The sequence below is a fragment of the Pipistrellus hanaki genome (genome assembly GCF_964339955.1).
Source record: "Pipistrellus hanaki genome assembly, chromosome: 6".
Classification (NCBI taxonomy): domain Eukaryota; kingdom Metazoa; phylum Chordata; class Mammalia; order Chiroptera; family Vespertilionidae; genus Pipistrellus; species Pipistrellus hanaki.
This window is the reverse complement of record NC_140508.1, coordinates 36,886,416-36,904,891: the sequence shown is the minus strand read 5'-3', so window position 1 is coordinate 36,904,891 and position 18,476 is coordinate 36,886,416. Positions and strand designations below refer to the sequence as shown.

General features: G+C 48.7%; 1 protein-coding gene and 1 pseudogene across 2 annotated transcripts; one reads left to right on the top strand and one right to left on the bottom strand.

Annotated features, from left to right (window-relative positions):
* Positions 1 to 6,148: 6,148 nt before the first annotated feature.
* On the bottom strand, positions 6,149 to 10,718 carry LOC311624826 (polyadenylate-binding protein 2-like; annotated as a pseudogene). Its single transcript has 2 exons — positions 10,661 to 10,718; positions 6,149 to 6,960 (listed from the first exon to the last, which is right to left on the bottom strand). The product of its transcript is annotated as a polyadenylate-binding protein 2-like (transcript).
* A 2,848-nt stretch (positions 10,719 to 13,566) lies between these two features.
* On the top strand, positions 13,567 to 18,036 carry GDF5 (growth differentiation factor 5). Its single transcript, XM_084886968.1, has 2 exons — positions 13,567 to 14,481; positions 16,584 to 18,036. Exons 1-2 carry the CDS (start codon positions 13,857 to 13,859, stop codon positions 17,456 to 17,458), a joined length of 1,500 nt encoding a protein of 499 aa, XP_084743094.1. The 5' UTR covers positions 13,567 to 13,856; the 3' UTR covers positions 17,459 to 18,036.
* The last annotated feature ends 440 nt before the right edge of the window (positions 18,037 to 18,476 follow it).

The window sequence follows — 18,476 nt, the reverse complement described above, 5'->3', positions numbered from 1 at the left end:
TTGCTTCTCGTTTTAGAATTTCCAGTCAGTCGACTTTCCTGTAGTTCTGGGTAATGTCCATTTTATATTTTAGTTGTATTTTGTTGAAATTGTTGTGTGTGGCTGCGGCTAGGTGTTTACCTGGGCAGCCATCTTGGATTCTCCCTTTCCATGATTGTTTGAAGTCCCCATTGCAATTGGGGAGCACAGTGACTCGATCTACCTCCTGTCTGGGAAATCTATCAACAAGAAACAAGCAAGCCAACTGCTTTGATGGCAGAACCCAGGAGATTGCTGCTATGTTGAGGTTGGCCTGCTCTCCCAGAAATTGTCAGGGAATGTTTTCTGTAGACCAGATGTGGACTAAGTGAGGGGAAAAGAGTCTGCATAGGCCCACCCTGGACCCTTTTCAGTAGGGCCTCCTAGTGGTGGCAAGGGACCCCAGAAGTAAGAAGAAAAGTGACCACTGGCAATAGAGATGTCTTTACTAAAGGAAAAGAGCCCAGCACAGTCTCTAAAAGCACCCCAGGATGCTTTGATGATGCACAAAAACAGCTATAAACATCTTCCAGGCCCAGAAAGCACAAAGCTAGCTACAATACTAGTTTAAAGAAGACTGTTCCCACCCCTTTCTCCACATTCCTCTCCATGTCAATGTCCCGAGTGAAGCGGAGGATGACAGAGGGGGGAAAATTATTCTTCTCTTTCTTACTGAAAGCTAATTGTCTTAAGCAGAGTCACGGGCACCAAAAGGATGCACTCTCTTGTAACGAACAACTTGCTGCTGTCTAACTGAGTTCATTCGTTCATCATTAAGCAGATATTGATTGAGTACCTGCCATGTGCCAAATCCTGAGTGAGACGCTGGCAGAGAAGCATAGGACAAAACCTCGTGAACCCTGCCCAGAGCTTCAGTTCACAGATTCACATGGGAGGCGGTGAGGAAACAAGCATTTCACACACACACACACACACACACACACACACAAGCACACACGCACACACACACGCTGTGGTAAGTTCTATAAAGAGGGAGTGGCTGGTTTCACAGAGGCTGATGGGGAAGGATAAATCTGCTGAGCAGACAAAGGGGGGAAGGGCATGCCAGGAGTGTGCAAGTATGTGGTGTGCTAGAGCATGGTATGTTAGGGGAATGCCAGGAATTTCCTTGGGGTACTCTTCCTCTTCTTTTTTTTTTTTTTTTTTAAAAAAATATATATATTATTGATTTTTTTTACAGAGAGGAAGGGAGAATTAGAAACATCAATCAGCTGCCTCTTGCAAACCCCTTCCCCCCCCCTGCTGGGGACATGCCCGCAACCAAGGTACATGCCCCTGACCGGAATCGAACCTGGGGCCCTTCAGTCCGCAGGTTGACACTCTATCCTAGGGGTGTCAAACTCAATCAGAGAAGGGGCCAAAATCTAAAATCCAGCCTAAATCGCGGGCCGAATGGTTTACTGAACAGTCATAAACTGACAATGTCATAAACTGACAGCGGAGTGCAGTGATGACAGCGAGGTGCGGGCCACATTGCAAGGCCTGGCGGGCTGGATTTGGCCCGTGGGCCTTGTGTTTGACACATGTGCTCTATTCACTGAGCCAAACCGGTTTCAGCAGTACTCTTCTTTTTAAAAAAATAATTTTTAAAATTTTCAATTACAGTTGACATACAATATTATATTAGTTTCAGGTGTACAACCTAGTGATTAGACATTTATATAACTTACAAAGTGATCACCCTGATAAAATTAGTATTCATCTGACACCACACGTAATTACTACAATATTATTGTCTATGTTCCTTGTGCTATACTATACATCCTCATGACAATTCTGTAACTACCAATTTGTACTTCTTAACCCTGTCACCTTTTTCACCCACCCCCAAATCTCCTCCCATCTGGCAACTGTCAAAATGTTCTTGGTATCTGTGAGTCTGTTTCTATTCTGCTTGTTCATTTATTTGTTTTAGATTCCACATATAAGTGAAATCATATGGCACTTATATTTCTATGTCTGACATTTCACTCAGTACAATACCCTCTAGGTCCATCCATATTGTTGAAGATGTCAATATTTCATTCTTTTTTTATGGCTGAATTATATTCCATTGCATAAATAATAGCACTTTTTTATCCATTCATTTATTGATGGACTTAGGTTACTGCCATATCTTGGCTACTGCAAATAATACTGCAGTGAACATATGGATGCATATATCTTTTTAATTTAGTGTTTTGCGTTTATCCAGATGAATATCTAGAAGTGGAATTTCTGGGTCCTTCTTTGTTTCTTGTTATAACTTTTGTTTTAAAGTGTATTTTTTTCTGGTAAAGTATTGCTACCCCAGCTTTTTATTTATTTGTTTGTTTCCATTTTAATGAAATATCTTTTGCCATTCCTTTACTTTCAAGTCTCTCTCTGTGTGTGTCTCTTGATGAGTCTCTTGTAGACAACATATGTAAGGGTCTGTTTCTTATCCATTCAGCCACCCTATGTTTTTTTTTTTTTTTTCTTAATCCTCACCCGAGGATATTTTTTCCATTGGTTTTTAGAGAAAGTGGAAGCGAGGGAGGGAAGGTGAAAGATAGGGGAAGGGAGAGAGAGAGAAACATTGATGTGAGAGAGACACATCGATTGATTGCTTCTCACACGTGCCCCAACTGAGTCAGGGAAACCTGCCTTTGACTGGGAATTTAACCTGTGATCCTTCAGTCTGCAGGCCAATGCTCTAACCACTGAGCAAACTGGCCAGGATCACCCTATGTCTTTTGATTGGAGCATTTAATCCATTTGCATTAAAAAGTATTTTATTGATTTTTTACAGAGATGAAAGGAGAGGAATAGAGAGTTAGAAACATTGATCAGCTGCTTCTTGCACACCCCCTACTGGGGATGTGCACACAACCAAGGTACATGCCCTTGATGGGAATCAAACCTGGGACCTTTCAGTCCGCAGGCCAAACCGGTTTTGGCAATTCATTTGCATTTAAAGTAATTGTTGATAACTATGTAATTAATGTCATTTTATTATTCATATTTTAAACTTTTTTTCTTCTTAAAGACCCTTTAATATTCCTTATAATATTGATTTGGTGGTGATGAACTCTTTTAGCTTTTTATTGTCTGAGAAGTTCTTTATCTGTTTCTATGAGTCTAAATGATAGCTTTCCTTGGTAGACTAATCTTGGTTGTAGGTCCTTGGTTTTCATCACTTTGAGTATATTGTGCCAATCCCTTCTGTCCTGCAGATTTTCTGTTGAGAAATCAGCTAACAATCTTGTGGGAGCTCCCATGTCATAACTGTCTTTTTATGGCTGCCTTTAAGATTTTCTCTTTGTCTTTAGTCTTTGGCATGTTAACTATGATGTGTCTTGGTGTGAGCCTTTTTGGGTTCATGTTGTTTGGGATTCTCTATACTTCCTGGACTTGTGTGTCTTTTTCCTTCACTTGGTTAGGAAAGTTTTCAGTCACTATTTCTTCTAATAGATTCTCAATCCCTTGTGTTCTCTTTTCTCCTTTTGGTACCCTTATGATGTGAATGTTGTTATGCTTTTTAATTTTTTTTTTTATTTCAGAGAGGAAGGGAGAGGGAGAGAGAGAGAGATAGAAACATCAATGATGAGAATCACTGACCAGCTGCCTCCTGCATGCACCCCCACTGGGGATCGAGACCCCACAACCGAGGCATGTGCCCTGACCTGAAATCAAACTAGTGACCTCTTAGTTCCTGGGTTGATGCTCAACCACTGAGCCACATCAACCAGGCTTTCTGGTGTATTCTTCATTTCTGATTGATTTTTAAATGATTTCTATGTCCTTTTTTATGCTGTTGAAATTCTCACTAAATTTCTTGGGCATCCTTTAATTAGTTTTGAACATTGTATCTGGTAGTTTGCTTGCTTTTATTTCATTTAGTTCTTTTTTCTTGAGATTTCTCCTGTTCTTTCATTTGGGATATGTTAGTTGTTGTTGTTGTTGTTGTTGTCTTCCCATATTGGATGCCTCTCTGTGTTTATTTCTATGTATTGTATTAGATCTATCTGCTGTGTCTCCCAATCTTGGCAGGGTGGTCTTATGTAGTAGGTGTCCTGTAGGGCTTAATGGCACAGCTTCCCTGATCACCCAGGCTGGTGTTCCAGGTGAACCCCCATGTGGGTCTGTGCGCACTCTCCTGTTGTAGTTGAGCCTTGATTGCTGTTGCCACATCAAATGTGCCAGGCCAACTGGCTATGAGAATCTGAATGACTGCAGTGGAGGAGCTGCTGTGCAGTAGCCAACCCCACAGGGCAGAACTTGCTTCAGCAGGCCTCTGGTGCCCGCTGAGTCTGCCCCTTGAGTGTATCACTCATGGAGATGATTGGATGGTGCTCTGGCGTGATCTGAAGCTGGCTACTGGGTGTGCTGGCTCTGGGGCCTCCTAGGGATGAAGGCCAAGGTCAGCTGCCACCTTTGCTCTGCCCTGGGGCCACCCGACACGAGTTACAAAGAGATCTACAGATGGCTATTACTTGTGCTGGGTTTGTAGTGCCTGAGAGAGGCCAAGTTGCAAACTGAGTTGGGCTGCCACTAGTACAGGCTTGGGGCCATTAGCCAGAAGCACATGGCATGCCAAGGCCAGATGCTGCTTGTTTGGGGCTTATGAACCTTTGAGAGAATTTAGGAAAATCTGCAGCATGAGCCAAGACAGGCCGTTTGTATGGGAAAGCCACCAGAGCCTGGCCAGTGTGGCTCAGTAGTTGAGCGTCAACCCAAATACCAAGAGGTCACTGGTTCAATTCCCAGGCAGGGCACATGTTCAGGTTTCAGGCCCGATCCCCAGTAGGGTGCGTGCAAGAGGCAGCCAATCCATGTTTCTATCTCTCTCTCCCTCTCCCTGCCTTTCTCTGTAAAAATCAATTGTCGGGGTGGGGTCAAGTGGGGAAAAAGGAGACATATGTAAAACTTTAGACAATAAATAAATTTTAAAAATCAATAAAGATGTGTGTGTGTGTGTGTGTGTGTATATATATATATATATATATATATATATATTTAAAATTAAAAAAATCAATAAAGATGTGTGTGTGTGTGTATATATATATATATATATATACACACACACACACACACTGTATATATACACATCTTTATTGATTTTTAAAATTTATTACTGAAAAGGCCAAACAGTTTTTATTTTCAAAAACAACTTTATTCATGACACATATTTTAAAAAAAACTCTCATCCCTTGGAAATGAATTAGAAAAATCCACCTCCTACCTTTCTGTGCCCACTTCCTCCCATTCCCTCCAAATAAAAAAGGGGGAAGCAAAGGGAAAAAACCCCTGAAAAACAAAAAAGTCCTCACCCCCCAAAAACAAGGCAGTGCATTTCCCCAGGGGAAGGGGAATTCACACCGGAGCAGAATCATATATTCGGCTACAGAAACCTCAAAACAGAAAAAGAAACACAAAAGGAAACAAAATAGGTCACCAGGCAATCTGAAGGAATAGGGAGCCAGGAAAGGGGTGGGGTAGGTGGTGGACCTGGCAGGACAGGAGCAGGCAGGAGGGCACTGGGAAATGAGGGAGATGGAGGGAAGGTGACAAGCCGAACAGTTTGGTGTCCTTCCACAGCCTTGGTTTTTTTTTTTTGGTTTTTTTTTAAATCCCTCCTTCCATCCATGCCCATCTACCCTTGAGCAGCCCCCAAAGGGGTGAAGTGGGACAGGGAAGCCGTGGGAGCAGCTTGCACAGTTGAGTCGAGTGCCTGGTGAATCCCCAGAGTGAATAAGCAGCCCCTGACCACTCCCTGGGCCTTCCCACCCCTCAAAGCGGCCCCTCCTCAGCAGTTAGTTATGGGATTCTCCCCTTCCACAGCGTATCTTTTTGTGTTTTTGTTTTTTTCATCAAGGTCATCTTCGTTGTTGTTGTTGGTTTTTTTTTATTCTTTTCTTCCTTCTTTCCTCTTTTTTTCCTTTCTCTCCACCTAATATGCACGTGATTTTTTGTATTTAAAAAAATATTTTTATTGATTTCAGAGAGGAAGGGGGGGGGGAGAGAGAGAGAGAGAGAGAGAGAGAGAGAGAGAGAATAATTGATTGGCTGTCTCCTGTGCACCCCCCTACTGGGGATCGAGCCCGAAACCTGGGCATGTGCTCTTGACTGGAATCGAACCCAGGACCCTTCAGTCTGCAGGCCGTATCCATCGAACCAAACTGGCCAGGGCCACACTTTTTTTTAAGTAAGGGGAATACCATGAAGTCACGCTAGCCCTGCATCTGTAGACAAGATCTGTGCTGTTGAAACCACTGTAGAACAGAGATGGGGAGGAGAGGGGAAACTGTGGTAGTTGGTGGCATGGGGGTCATGGGGGTCATGGGAACAACTGGACTGATGTGCTGATTCCTGGGCTGTTGGTTCGTTTTGGGATGACCTTGATGTGTCTTCCTCTAAAGAGGGACTCATCTAAGGCCAGGGAGTCCTCACTGACTCTGTCTGAGAACTCTGTATATGCAAACACTCTGGGATGGCCACTAAATTTGTCACAGAGTGTGGTCACGTGGTTGACTGAACCACGGCATGAGAATGGGCTTCCATAGTCCACATTGCTAACAGATGGAACGGGCGTCAGCCTCCTCCACAGACGTGATCACTGGGCCAGCATTCATCTGCTTCTCAACCTCGTTCTGTATTTTAGCTTCTCAGCTTCTTCCTCCATCTCCCTGACTCGAGCTTTAATCGCTTCCAGCTCCAGGTCTTCCATGGCGCCGTCCCCCAGGTACCCCTGACCAGTCCCGCTCCTCCTCCTCCTCCTGGCTGGGGGACCCCCTTTCCCCCCACCCAGAGCCAGGCCCAGGACCTGGGGCGCCTGGGGGGGCACCGGCCAGACTGGCTCCTCTTCAGGCTCAGGCTCTGGCTCCAGCAGCAGCTCCTCAGGCTCCTGTTCCTCAGACTCCAGGCCATTCCATAGACCCTGTGCGCTGCCCCTTTCCCCTCCTGCCCACCCCCAGGCTATCCCTAACCCTAACCCTAACCGACCGCCAGGCACAAGATGACATCCCTGCCCTGCTCCCGCAGACCCTGCTGCCTCTGCCAAAAAATATAAAAAAACACAAAAAAACTGGAAACATCTTGGGAGTTTCTGGGCACTCTTCTGTGTTTTTAAAAAAACAACTTTTTTTTTTCTTTCTTTTTTAATTTGAGAGAAAGAGATAAACATCGATCAGCTGCCTCCCATACATGCCCCAACAAGGGATGGAACTTGCAACGTGGGTATGTATATGCCCTGACAGGGAATTGAACCGACCACCTTTTGGTGTACGGAAGATGCTCCAACCAACTGAGCCACAGTGGCCAGGGTGGAAAAAATATTTTAAATATATTTTTATTGATTTTTTTACAGAGAAGAAGGGAGAGAGATAGAGAGCTAGAAACGTCGATGAGAGAGAAACATCGACCAGTTGCCTCTTGCATACCCCCTACCGGGGATGTGCCCGCAACCAATGTACATGCCCTGACCAGAATCGAACCTGGGACCTTTCAGTCCGCAGACCGACGAACTATCCACTGAGCCAAACCGGTTTCGGCAGAAAAAATATTTTAAATAAAGAATAAAAGTGAACAATAAATACCTACTTTGTTCACACCCCATCCCCTCAAGAGACAGAAACACACATACACCCACACATAATTTTCAGATTGGTTTTCTGAGGCAAGTGAGATGTGTTGACCAGGACAAAAGGCCCACGCTTGGACAAGATGCAGTTTCCAAGAAGCTCAGCTGGGGGAGCCAGTGAGAGCTTACTGGAGGAGAACTGTGGCAATTCCTGGGGAATGTAAACACCGCAAACCAGAAGGATGGCTGGGGGAGGACTGGTTTCTCAGGATCAGGACAGCCCAGGCCCCTCAGATTAGAAGAAAAACAGATAGAAGGTCAGGGATTCCAGGCCTTCCTTCAAGCTGACTCCTGACATGTAGGGTGAGAGCAAAAAGATCAGTTCTTCCTTGATGTGGGAAAAGCATTGTTTCAGAGTCAGGGGTTTGGGCTTAGTTTTACTTCCATTCTTTATAGCTATAAACAAACAATTAAACAATTCAAACTTTTGTTAGTCATGTAACTTCTCTGAGACTCAATTTCCTCATTTGTGAAACAGGAACAATATTAACAACTGAATCTTTTAAAAACAAACTATAATTTATCAAACACTATCTGCTGAAAGAAAGGCACTTTACATATATAAATACATTTAGCTCTTATAACAAGTCTGTGAAGCAGATATTTTTATTCTCATTTTATAGGTAAAGAAGCAGTTCAGGAAGTGGTTTTTGTCTTTTTTAAAATATATTTTATTGATTTTTTACAGAGAAGAAGGGAGAGGGATAGTCAGAAACATCGATGAGAGAGAAACTTTGATCAGCTGCATCCTAGACACCCCCCACAGGGGATGTGCCCACGACCAAGGTACATGCCCTTGACCAGAATCGAACCCGGGACCCCTCAGTCTGCAGGCCTATGCTCTATCCACTGAGCCAAACCGATTTTGGCGGGAAGTGTTTTTTGTTTTTTTGTTTTTTTGTTTTTTTGTTTTTTAATATAAACAATAGCCAACATTTATGTAGTGTTTACTATGCATGGAGCCACTGTTCTAAGAACTTGACTCACCACAACTTAATTCACAACAACTTTATGAAAATAGGTATATTATTATTAGCCTCATCCTATATTATAAAAGGCTAATATGCAAATTGTCTCTTTAGGAGTTCAACTGATGGGAAGTTTGACCGCTTGCTATGGTGTGCACTGACCACCAGGGGGCAGTGCAGAATGAAGAAATGCCCCGGCTGGCCGGCCAGCAGCTGATGGAAGGAAAGGCCCTATTGGCCCTGCCAGGCCTAGGGACTCTACCAGTGCATGAATTTCATGCACTGGGCCTCTAGCTTTATACATAAGAAAACTGAGGCACAGAAAGATTAAATAACTAGCCTGAAATTACATGGCTGGTGCATGGGGGAGCCAGGGTTTGAAGGCAGATAGCCCAACTCCTTTTTTTTTTTTTTTTAATATATTTTATTGATTTTTTTACAGAGAGGTAGGGAGAGAGATAGAGAGCCAGAAACGTCGATGCCCGCAGCCAACGTACATGCCCTTGACCGGAATCGAACCTGGGACCTTTCAGTCCGCAGACCGACGCTCTACCACTGAGCCAAACCGGTTTCGGCAGATAGCCCTACTCTTAAACGTTATGTTACAGATCAGAGAACTCTCCTATTTAGAACCCATCATTGTGTTTCCCACTGCACTAAAAATAAAATCCAACTTTCTTCTCTGGTGTGTGAGGCCATACTTGACGTAGTTCTGGTATGATCTGACCCTATCTACCACTCTCTCCCTCACTCTGCTACAGATACACCAACTTCTCATGGTCCCTCAGGTATGCCAAGCACATTCCTGCCGCAGGGCCTTTGCATATGCTGTTTCCTCAACCTGGAATGATTATCCCCCAGACCCTTATATGGCTCATTCCCTCACCACATCCACACCTCTGCTCAAATGTCACCTATCAAAGAGACATTCCTATCTAAAATAGACATCCCTTGGACATGGCTTAATTTTTCTTCACAGTACTCAGAATTCTCTGAAACTATGCATTTGTTTGCTTCTTTATCTGTCTCCTTCACAAAATGTGAGCACAGACTTGGTGGTCTTGTCCACTGTTAGATGTCCAGTGGTCAGGCCCAGGACTTACCATATGTTAGGCACCTACTATATAATTGCTAGGTAATTAAGAAAACAAATGAATGAATACCCAAGGTCACCCAATTGGTCCGTGGCAGAGCCAGGGCACAGACTGAGTTGTCTGATCCCAGAGCCTGTGCTCTTAGTCACTGTGCTGGGCTGGGCCGATTCCAGGAGATCTTGGGAGGTTCTGACAGCATAATGAATGTAAAAACACTTTGAAAATGGCTACTAGTAAATGTTTGAAAACAACGGATTATGATTATTATTTATTTTCCTGTTTGCTCATCTGTGAAATGGGGATAATAATATTCTTGCCTACCCGCCTTAAGAGAATGTTTTGTGGAGTGCCACTGGGATAATGGACGGGTAAGCACGTACAAGAGTTAAAGGCTCTACGTGGTAGAGGGGACGGTAACGGTTATTTCCATGCCAGTGGCTTCCCAAGGCCCCCATCCTCTGCCTCAAGTTTGACATTAATATTGCTGACAGGAGAGGGGGAGGTAAGGGGACACTCGGGACTGAGGGACTCTACGTCCCAGTAATTAAACATGTTGGGACTGAAGCGCTGCCAGCGGCAGCATCTGGTTGCAATTACCAGAGGGGACCGAAGTGATTAGTCACCTTTATAGTGAGAGCCAGGCTGGTCTCCTGGGCTCCTCCCTGGAGAGGGCCTTCTAAGTAAGCTCCGAGTCCCCTTTCCCTGCTCCCACCCCACGCCGGGGTCCCCTGGTCTTCAAACAATAGCCCCTGATCAGAATCATCCATGTCCCAACGTTCCAGCTCATTGGATGAGACCTTGACCGAAAGCCAAGAATACCGTAATTGCCCCACTACCCTTCTCCTTCTTGTGTTTCAAGAGGCCAGGTTGGGATTCCTTGGTTAAAAAAAAAAAAAAAAAAAAAAAAAAAAAAAAAAAAAAGTGTCAAGGCAGGAATTAGGCTCAAAAAGTAATTTAACCTTCCTGAACTTCAATTTCTTTATCTGCAAACTGTGGGACTAACGATGCCTTCACCATGTGGGATACCAGGGCCTAAGTCTAGTTGACTTGAGTGCTCAGTAAATAGTAGCTGTTATTAATGTTTTCCAGGTGCTGGGCTAATCACTTTTTATGATTCATTTCATTGAATCCCCATAAAAGCCCTGTGAGTAGGTACTGTCATGATCCCTGTTCAGAGTTTCAGAGACCTTTAGAGGTTCCCAAAGATCACACAATGTACTAAATCATATAGCAGAAGTGGAATTCACAACCAGGTCTGCCTGCTCCGGAGTCCTTGCTCTTTATCAAAGCAGGCGCAGGGGGCATATGGATGTTTGATTCATTCATCCCTTCATTTGTTCGTTCACTCGACCTTACAAAGTTCCTAGTAAGTGGCAAGACAGAATCCCTCTCTTTAAGGAACTCAGAGTCCAGCAGGGAAGGCATGGTGTGTGTACAAGTAACTACATATTAAAGCCGAAAATGATGGCTTTCATATATAAGGCCAGTTAGAGATTTATTCATCCATACAACACATACTGAGAATATGCTATGTGCTGGGCCCTGTGCCCAGTGCTGGGAATAATTGAAAGATAAATATACTACAGTCTAGTCATAATCTAATGAGGGAGACAGATATGTAAATAAATTATTACAGTTATGAAGAATTAAGTTATGATTTAAAAAAAACAAAACAAAAACATGGCCCTAGCTGGCTTGGCTCAGTGGATAGAGTGTCGGCCTACGAACTGAAGGGTCCTGGGTTTGATTCCGGTCAAGGGCACATGCCTCGGGTTGCGGTAGGGGGTGTGCAGGAGGCAGCCGATCAATGATTCTCTCTCATCATTGATGTTTCTATCTCTCTCTCCCTCTCCCTTCTTCTCTGAAATCAATAAAAATATATCTAAAATATGAAAAAAGTACAGAGTGGAAGAAATGAACTGTGTTTGAGACAAGGGGCAGGGGCAGGACTGGATATCTCTGAGCTACCAAAGTGGAAAGGAGCACAGGAAATGTGGGAAGGCAAATCTGTAGTGTGTGTTTTCTGGAGGATGAGGGAAGGTTTCCTGTCGGAGAGGGCACATGAGTTGGCACTTTTCATTGGGTATGTTTTAGAGGGAGGGAGGGTTGGAACGGAGATATCCTCAAGGCATGGAAGCCATTCATAAAGGAGTTAGAGCAGGACAGGCAGTGAGGAGGATGAAGACGGTGAAGCAGTGGGAATGGAGAGGGGAGGGAGGAGTGCCAGAGATGACTGCCTAAGTGGGGACAAGTCAAAAGGGAAGCCAAGTGTTGGGAATCTGGGGAAAGGAGGGTGCGTCTTCCTCAGAGCTTCCCCACAGAGTGGCTGGTGGTGCTTTGGTCCTTTGAGTTGGGGTGGTGGAGCTGTACTGGGTTTGTCACCTAGAAGCACCAAAGGAAGCTGGAAATGGCCAAGCTCTGCCGCTGCGCTCTGAAGATCAGCGAGGACCCAGGAGCATCTTCACGAAAGGGCTGGTCAGGCACCTGCCTATCCCAGTGGTGAGTCTCATCTTTCGTTCGTCAATCACTGCGCTGCTTCAGCGGTGTGTCGGCTTGTGTTGGAACCAGTCTGGTGACCTTGGCGAGTGAACAGCTTTCTGTGAGGCAGGCTGCAAGAACCTCAGATGGAGAAGGAAGCTTGCCTGACTACTGCTTCTACCCCTGCTAGACCTCTTACCTCGGCACAAGTGTTGCAGCGAAATGTACAAGACGAGGTCATTGGTTTTGTCTGGGGATCAGGGAAGGCTTCCCGGAGGAGGTGGATTTTCAGGACGAATTTCTCAGGAGGAGGAGGAGGACTTCCTTCAGTTGTGGAGGCTACAGGAGGACAGTCCAGGTGAAGGGAACAGCTTCCCCACAGGAGCCCAGCTGGACTTCAGACTTCTTCCAGAGCTACCAGAAACCCGTCATGTGGGAAGTCATTTTCCCAGCCTCCTGCAGGGGCCGCTGCTGCCCCAGGCTGGGTCTGCCGCCTCTGGACTCAACCAGTCCTTTTTCCAACAGAACTCCGAGTCTGTCTTTCCTGGGGTGGCAGTGAGGTACAACCCGGACATACCTCTATCCAAGCAGTGGGCTCCCGGTGGCAGTGCCCTCCAACGCCTGACGGGATCATCTGAATTCAGGCAGTGGCGTTCGGGGGAGGGGTGCGGTGGGTACTGATATTTTCTGTCTCTAGGTCACCACAAGTTTATTAAAATAAAAAAACCCCCCAAAACTGTGGGTAAATGCTGCCATCTGTGCTGCCCCCCAACAACAAATCAGTCCCCAGACTAGGCGCAGGAGTTGAAAACTGCTTTAAAAAACACCCCAAGGACTTAGCTGAAAACCCACACTCCCCGTGTTTGGGAGCTTAAGATCCTTGAGCTCATTCCTCAGCATCGCTCCTCACTCAGGAGGGTGGGGTGGGCTGCCCGGGGAGGTGGAGGTGAAGACCCCTGAGTCTGTTCCATGGGCTGAGGGGCCCTCTAAGCCCGGAGTCACGCTTCGGGGCTCTGTGCCAAGAGCCCCCGTGAGCCACGGCCTCGAAAGGGCAGCGGTGATTTTTTTTCACATAAATATATCGCACTTAAATGAGTTTAGACAGCATGACATCAGAGAGTAATTAAATTGGTTTGGGTTGAAATTCCGTTTCCAATTCCTGAGTTCAGGTTTGTAAAAAGATTTTTCTGAGCACCTGCAGGCGTGTGTGTGTGTGTGTGTGTGTGTGTGTGTGAAGTATTTTCACTGGAAAGGATTCAAAACTTAAAAAAAAAAACACACACAAAAAAAAACTGGAGCACACAGGCAGCATTACGCCATTCTTCCTTCTTGGAAAAATCCCTCAGCCTTATACAAGCCTCCTTCAAGCCCTCAGTCAGTTGTGCAGGAGAAAGGGGGCGGTCGGCTTTCTCCTTTCAAGAACGAGTTATTTTCAGCTGCTGACTGGAGACGGTGCACGTCTGGATACGAGAGCATTTCCACTATGGGACTGGATACAAACACACACCCGGCAGACTTAAAGAGTCTCAGACTGAGGAGAAAGCCTTCCCTTCTGCTGCTACTGCTGCTGCCGCTGCTTTTGAGGGTCCGCTCCTTTCATGGTTTTTCCTGCCAAGCCAGAGGCACCTTCGCTGCTGCCGCCGTTCTCTTTGGTGCCATTCAGCGGCTGGCCAGAGGATGAGACTCTCCAAACCCCTCACTTTTTTGCTTTGGCACCTGGCTTGGCTGGACCTGGAATTTCTCTGCGCGGTTGTGGGGGCCCCTGACTTGGGCCAGAGACCCCAGGGGACCAGGCCAGGATTGGCCAAAGCAGAAGCCAAAGAGAGGCCCCCTCTGGCCCGGAATCTATTCAGGCCGGGGGGTCACGGCTATGGCGGGGGAGCCACCAATGCCAGGGCCAAGGGGGGCACCGGGCAGGCAGGAGGCCTGACACAGCCCAAGAAGGATGAACCCAAAAAGCCGGCCCCGAGATCGGGTGGCCCCGAACCCAAGCCAGGACACCCTTCCCAGGCCAGGCAGGCTGCAGCGCGGACTGTGACCCCCAAAGGACAGCTTCCTGGGGGTAAGGTACCCCCAAAGGCAGGAGCTGCCCCCAGCCCCTTCCTGCTGAAGAAGGCCAGGGAGCCCGGGGCCCTTCGAGAGCCCAAGGAGCCGTTCCGCCCGCCCCCCATCACGCCCCACGAGTACATGCTCTCGCTGTACAGGACGCTGTCCGATGCTGACAGGAAGGGAAGCAACAGCAGCGTGAAGTTGGAGGCTGGCCTGGCCAACACCATCACCAGCTTTATTGACAAAGGGCAAGGTGAGGGGGCGGGGTGGCCGGGGCACGGCTCAGAGGGAGGGGCACCTGCATGCATGGAGGGGCCTTTCAGAGCCCTGGCACCACTCTGGTGGGAGATGGAGTGTGCGCCTGGCCTGGGCTGGTGTCTGGGACCATCTCACACACGCCAGGTTCCAGGCTGCTGGCGTGTCGGAGTTGGAGGCACCTGGGGATCGCCGAGCCCAGTTCCTGCAAGGTGCAGAGGGGATGACTAAAGTCCAGAGAGGAGATAAGACCTGCCAGCGGGTGGCAGAGTTGGGGACCAGACTCTAAGACTCTTGGTCACCAGGCCATGCCCTGTTCCTGCGTGGACTGGCCAAACGTTGTAGGCTCCAAGGGTTGGTAGGTTTTCTCAGAAGGCAGAGAAATTAATCTCTAGCCACGCGTGGTTCCGCAACTTTGCCCTCAGAGTAGGGGGCAGAGGAGGCGGGATGGGTGGAGACAGTAACGGAGGCATCTTGGAGTCACGGAATGACGGTCAGACATGCGGGGTTTGGGAGTGGACAGCAGACCTAGGGTTTAGCACTGTGACCTTGGGAAAGCTCCTTCTCCCTGCCAGGTCACGGAGGCTGGACTGGGGGATTTCGGAGGGCCCTTCGAATACGACACTCTGTGTCCTGTCCTAAACAGATAATCTTTGTCATTAACCCAGGAGAATAACTGCTCTCCTCGTTTCTCCCTCTGCCCACCTGGCGCGACTGTCTTGGCTTTTCATCTCAACTTGCTGTGTGATCTCAGCAAGTCTCCTCCCCTCCCAGGGCCTCAGTTTCTCCCTCCGTGTGATTGCAGCTCATATGCTCTGGTTCAGAGTCTTAGGACTTGGGCTGGCGGGGTGGGGGAGGGGTCAGCGAGTGGGAGAGGCTCCTCATTAGAGCTGGCCTGTGGGGGAATGACAGAGGGCGGGGGAGCACAGAGGCAGCAGGTCTGGCTGAGGTGGGGGAGGTGACCTGGCTGCCTGCCCAGCCAGGGAAAGCTGTGACCCCTTGGGGGCCCATAAAGTAAGTCATTGTGCCCCCCAGCACTAAGGGAGCTCAGAGAGGGGGCGATGGGGAGTTTAAAGGCCTAATTAGTCACCTTCTAGAGCAATATGTGAATGCTTCCCCATGGCAAATTGGTATTTAGGAAAGAGGGCATGCTGATTCGGACATACTACTGAGTTTCTTATACATACACACAGCCTCATATTTGTACATACATGCTGAATCACATATATGTGTTTAGGTGTGCACACACCTTCTTACACATATGTATACATGGAATCTTCTTACACACACACACACACACACACACACATGCCCTTTAAATTTTGACACAAGCCAAACCATCCATACCCCTGATATGTCACTTTTTTACTCACATATGAACCCAGTCATAAACACAAACTTTCACACGCACACACACACACACACACTCATACATCCAACAGGGTGAGACACATACACAATGAAATCATTAGACTGGGAAGCAGGGCAATTGGATTGTAGACCACTTTTGTTACTAACTCCCAATGTGACTATAGTCAAGTCACTCCCCCTCTCTGTGCCACATCTGTAAAAAGAGGACATGAAGATCTTCTTTAAGGTGTAGTGGAGAGCAGCTTCAGATTGTGTGCAAACAGTTCTAGGCTAGTGTTTCAACTATGCTTTATCCTAGCTGGTGACTCTGAGCAAGTCACCTAACTTCTCTGAGCCCCAGGTTCCCCCTCTGGGAAAACGGGCGTAATTACAATGCCGCCAAACCTATTTCACCAGTGAGATATCATATTCGATAACAGATCGGAGAGAGGTAGGTCGAAGGCAATCCTGAAGCTGGTGGATTCCTGATATGAACCGTGACTGACACAAATACCCAGAACCACTCAATCACCCCGGCCACATGTACGGATAAACAAGCCTGGGTAGGCTGTGCAGGACGCTCCTTATTCTGACAAAGGCTCTCCGGGGTTGGGTCTTGGCCTCTCTCAGAGTGGGGAAGAGGTCAAAGAGAGCTCTCCAGAGAGGAGAGGGCTTGACCCTCCCCGGAGGCGGAGGTGGCTGGCTTTCTCCATGAGGTTGCAGGGAATGACGTCTGGGTGTTCTCTCTAGATGACCGAGGCCCTGTGGTCAGGAAGCAGAGGTACGTGTTTGACATCAGTGCCCTGGAGAAGGACGGGCTGCTGGGGGCCGAGCTGCGGATCCTGCGGAAGAAGCCCTCAGACACGGCCAAGCCGGCGGCCCCCGGTAGCGGGCGGGCTGCCCAGCTGAAGCTGTCCAGCTGCCCCAGCGGCCGGCAGCCGGCAGCCCTGCTGGATGTGCGCTCGGTGCCAGGCCTGGACGGATCTGGCTGGGAGGTGTTCGACATCTGGAAGCTCTTCCGAAACTTTAAGAACTCGGCCCAGCTGTGCCTGGAGCTGGAGGCCTGGGAACGGGGCCGGGCCGTGGACCTCCGTGGCCTGGGCTTTGACCGGGCTGCCCGTCAGGTCCACGAGAAGGCCCTGTTCCTGGTGTTCGGCCGCACCAAGAAACGGGACCTGTTCTTCAACGAGATCAAGGCCCGCTCGGGCCAGGACGACAAGACGGTGTACGAGTACCTGTTCAGCCAGCGGCGGAAACGGAGGGCGCCCCTGGCCACCCGCCAGGGCAAGCGCCCCAGCAAGAACCCCAAGGCCCGCTGCGGTCGGAAGGCGCTGCACGTCAACTTCAAGGACATGGGCTGGGATGACTGGATCATCGCCCCCCTCGAGTACGAGGCCTTCCACTGCGAGGGGCTGTGCGAGTTCCCCTTGCGCTCCCACCTGGAGCCCACGAACCACGCGGTCATCCAGACCCTGATGAACTCCATGGACCCCGAGTCCACGCCGCCCACCTGCTGCGTGCCCACGCGGCTGAGCCCCATCAGCATCCTCTTCATCGACTCCGCCAACAACGTGGTCTACAAGCAGTATGAGGACATGGTGGTGGAGTCCTGTGGCTGCAGGTAGCAGCACTGGCCCTCTGCCTTCCTGGGTGGCACCCCCCCGCCCCCCCCCGAGACGCTGGTGGCGAGAGCCTCTCCTCACACGTGTGGGATCCCAGAGCAGCCGGGAAGCTGCAGCCAGGAACGTCTCTACATCCTGCCGGAAAGGGGGTTCCAACGGCCTGGCCCGCCCTCGGAGTGGGACTTGGGCCAAAGGCCCCTTTCTACCCGCGGGTCCCTCTGCCCGGGATGTCTGCTCTTCTGCTGCTCTGACTGGCAGGGACATGCCCGGGGAGACAGATTCCGAGTGGGACAGCGACCCAGCAGACCTGGTTTTCCAATGAGACTCAGCCCACGAGCCTCGCCTTCCCTGGGCTCCTCCTTGGACTCCGGCCACTCCAGGGAGTGCTCCCCGTGGGACAGCCACGGGTGCCGCGTCCTCCCGGAATCACATGGTGCCTGGCGACGTTCTGCCCCCGGTGCGGATGCGATGCTGATTGGGCAGGGGCGGGAGAGGGCTTGGGCAGGGGTGAGGAATGTGGGGCTGTTAGACTGTTAGATTAAAAAATGTACATTGATGAGATAAAAAGCAAAGCTGTGCCTAAAACCGTGGCCATCTCCTTATTTACTCCAGGGCGCCCAGTGACCCCTCAGAGAATGGCCGGCCCGGCCAGGGGAGGTGGGCTGCCTCAGGTATAAACCTGGTGTCCAGGGCCCAGTCCTTGCTTCCAGTCCTGGAAGCGGAATGGGGCAGAGAGTACAGGCTGAGCGGGGCCAGTGCCACCTCTAACCCCATTCCTGTTCCTTCCAAGGGCCCGTTGGTCTGGAGCTCTGTCTGCTCTGCTGTGGCCTGCCAACAGAGTGAATAAGGTTTTCTTCCCGGCATTTCTTAGTCAAACTGATTGTCTCTTCAATGGATCCCTAAGTGTGAGGGAAATTCCCTAAATGTGGGGAAAATTGGGGATTTCATTTCCTCTAAAATCACTTGTATCAGCTGCCTGTTCCTCCCTCACCCGCCCGCCCCCCCTGTCCCCCCCCCGTAC

Excerpts from the sequence above, each read along its gene's own strand:
- GDF5 (XM_084886968.1), top strand. The coding sequence starts at position 13,857 with ATGAGACTCTCCAAACCCCTCACTTTTTTGCTTTGGCACCTGGCTTGG. Across the intron at positions 14,482-16,583 it reads CTTTATTGACAAAGGGCAAG|ATGACCGAGGCCCTGTGGTC; the intron begins GTGAGGGGGCGG and ends TGTTCTCTCTAG.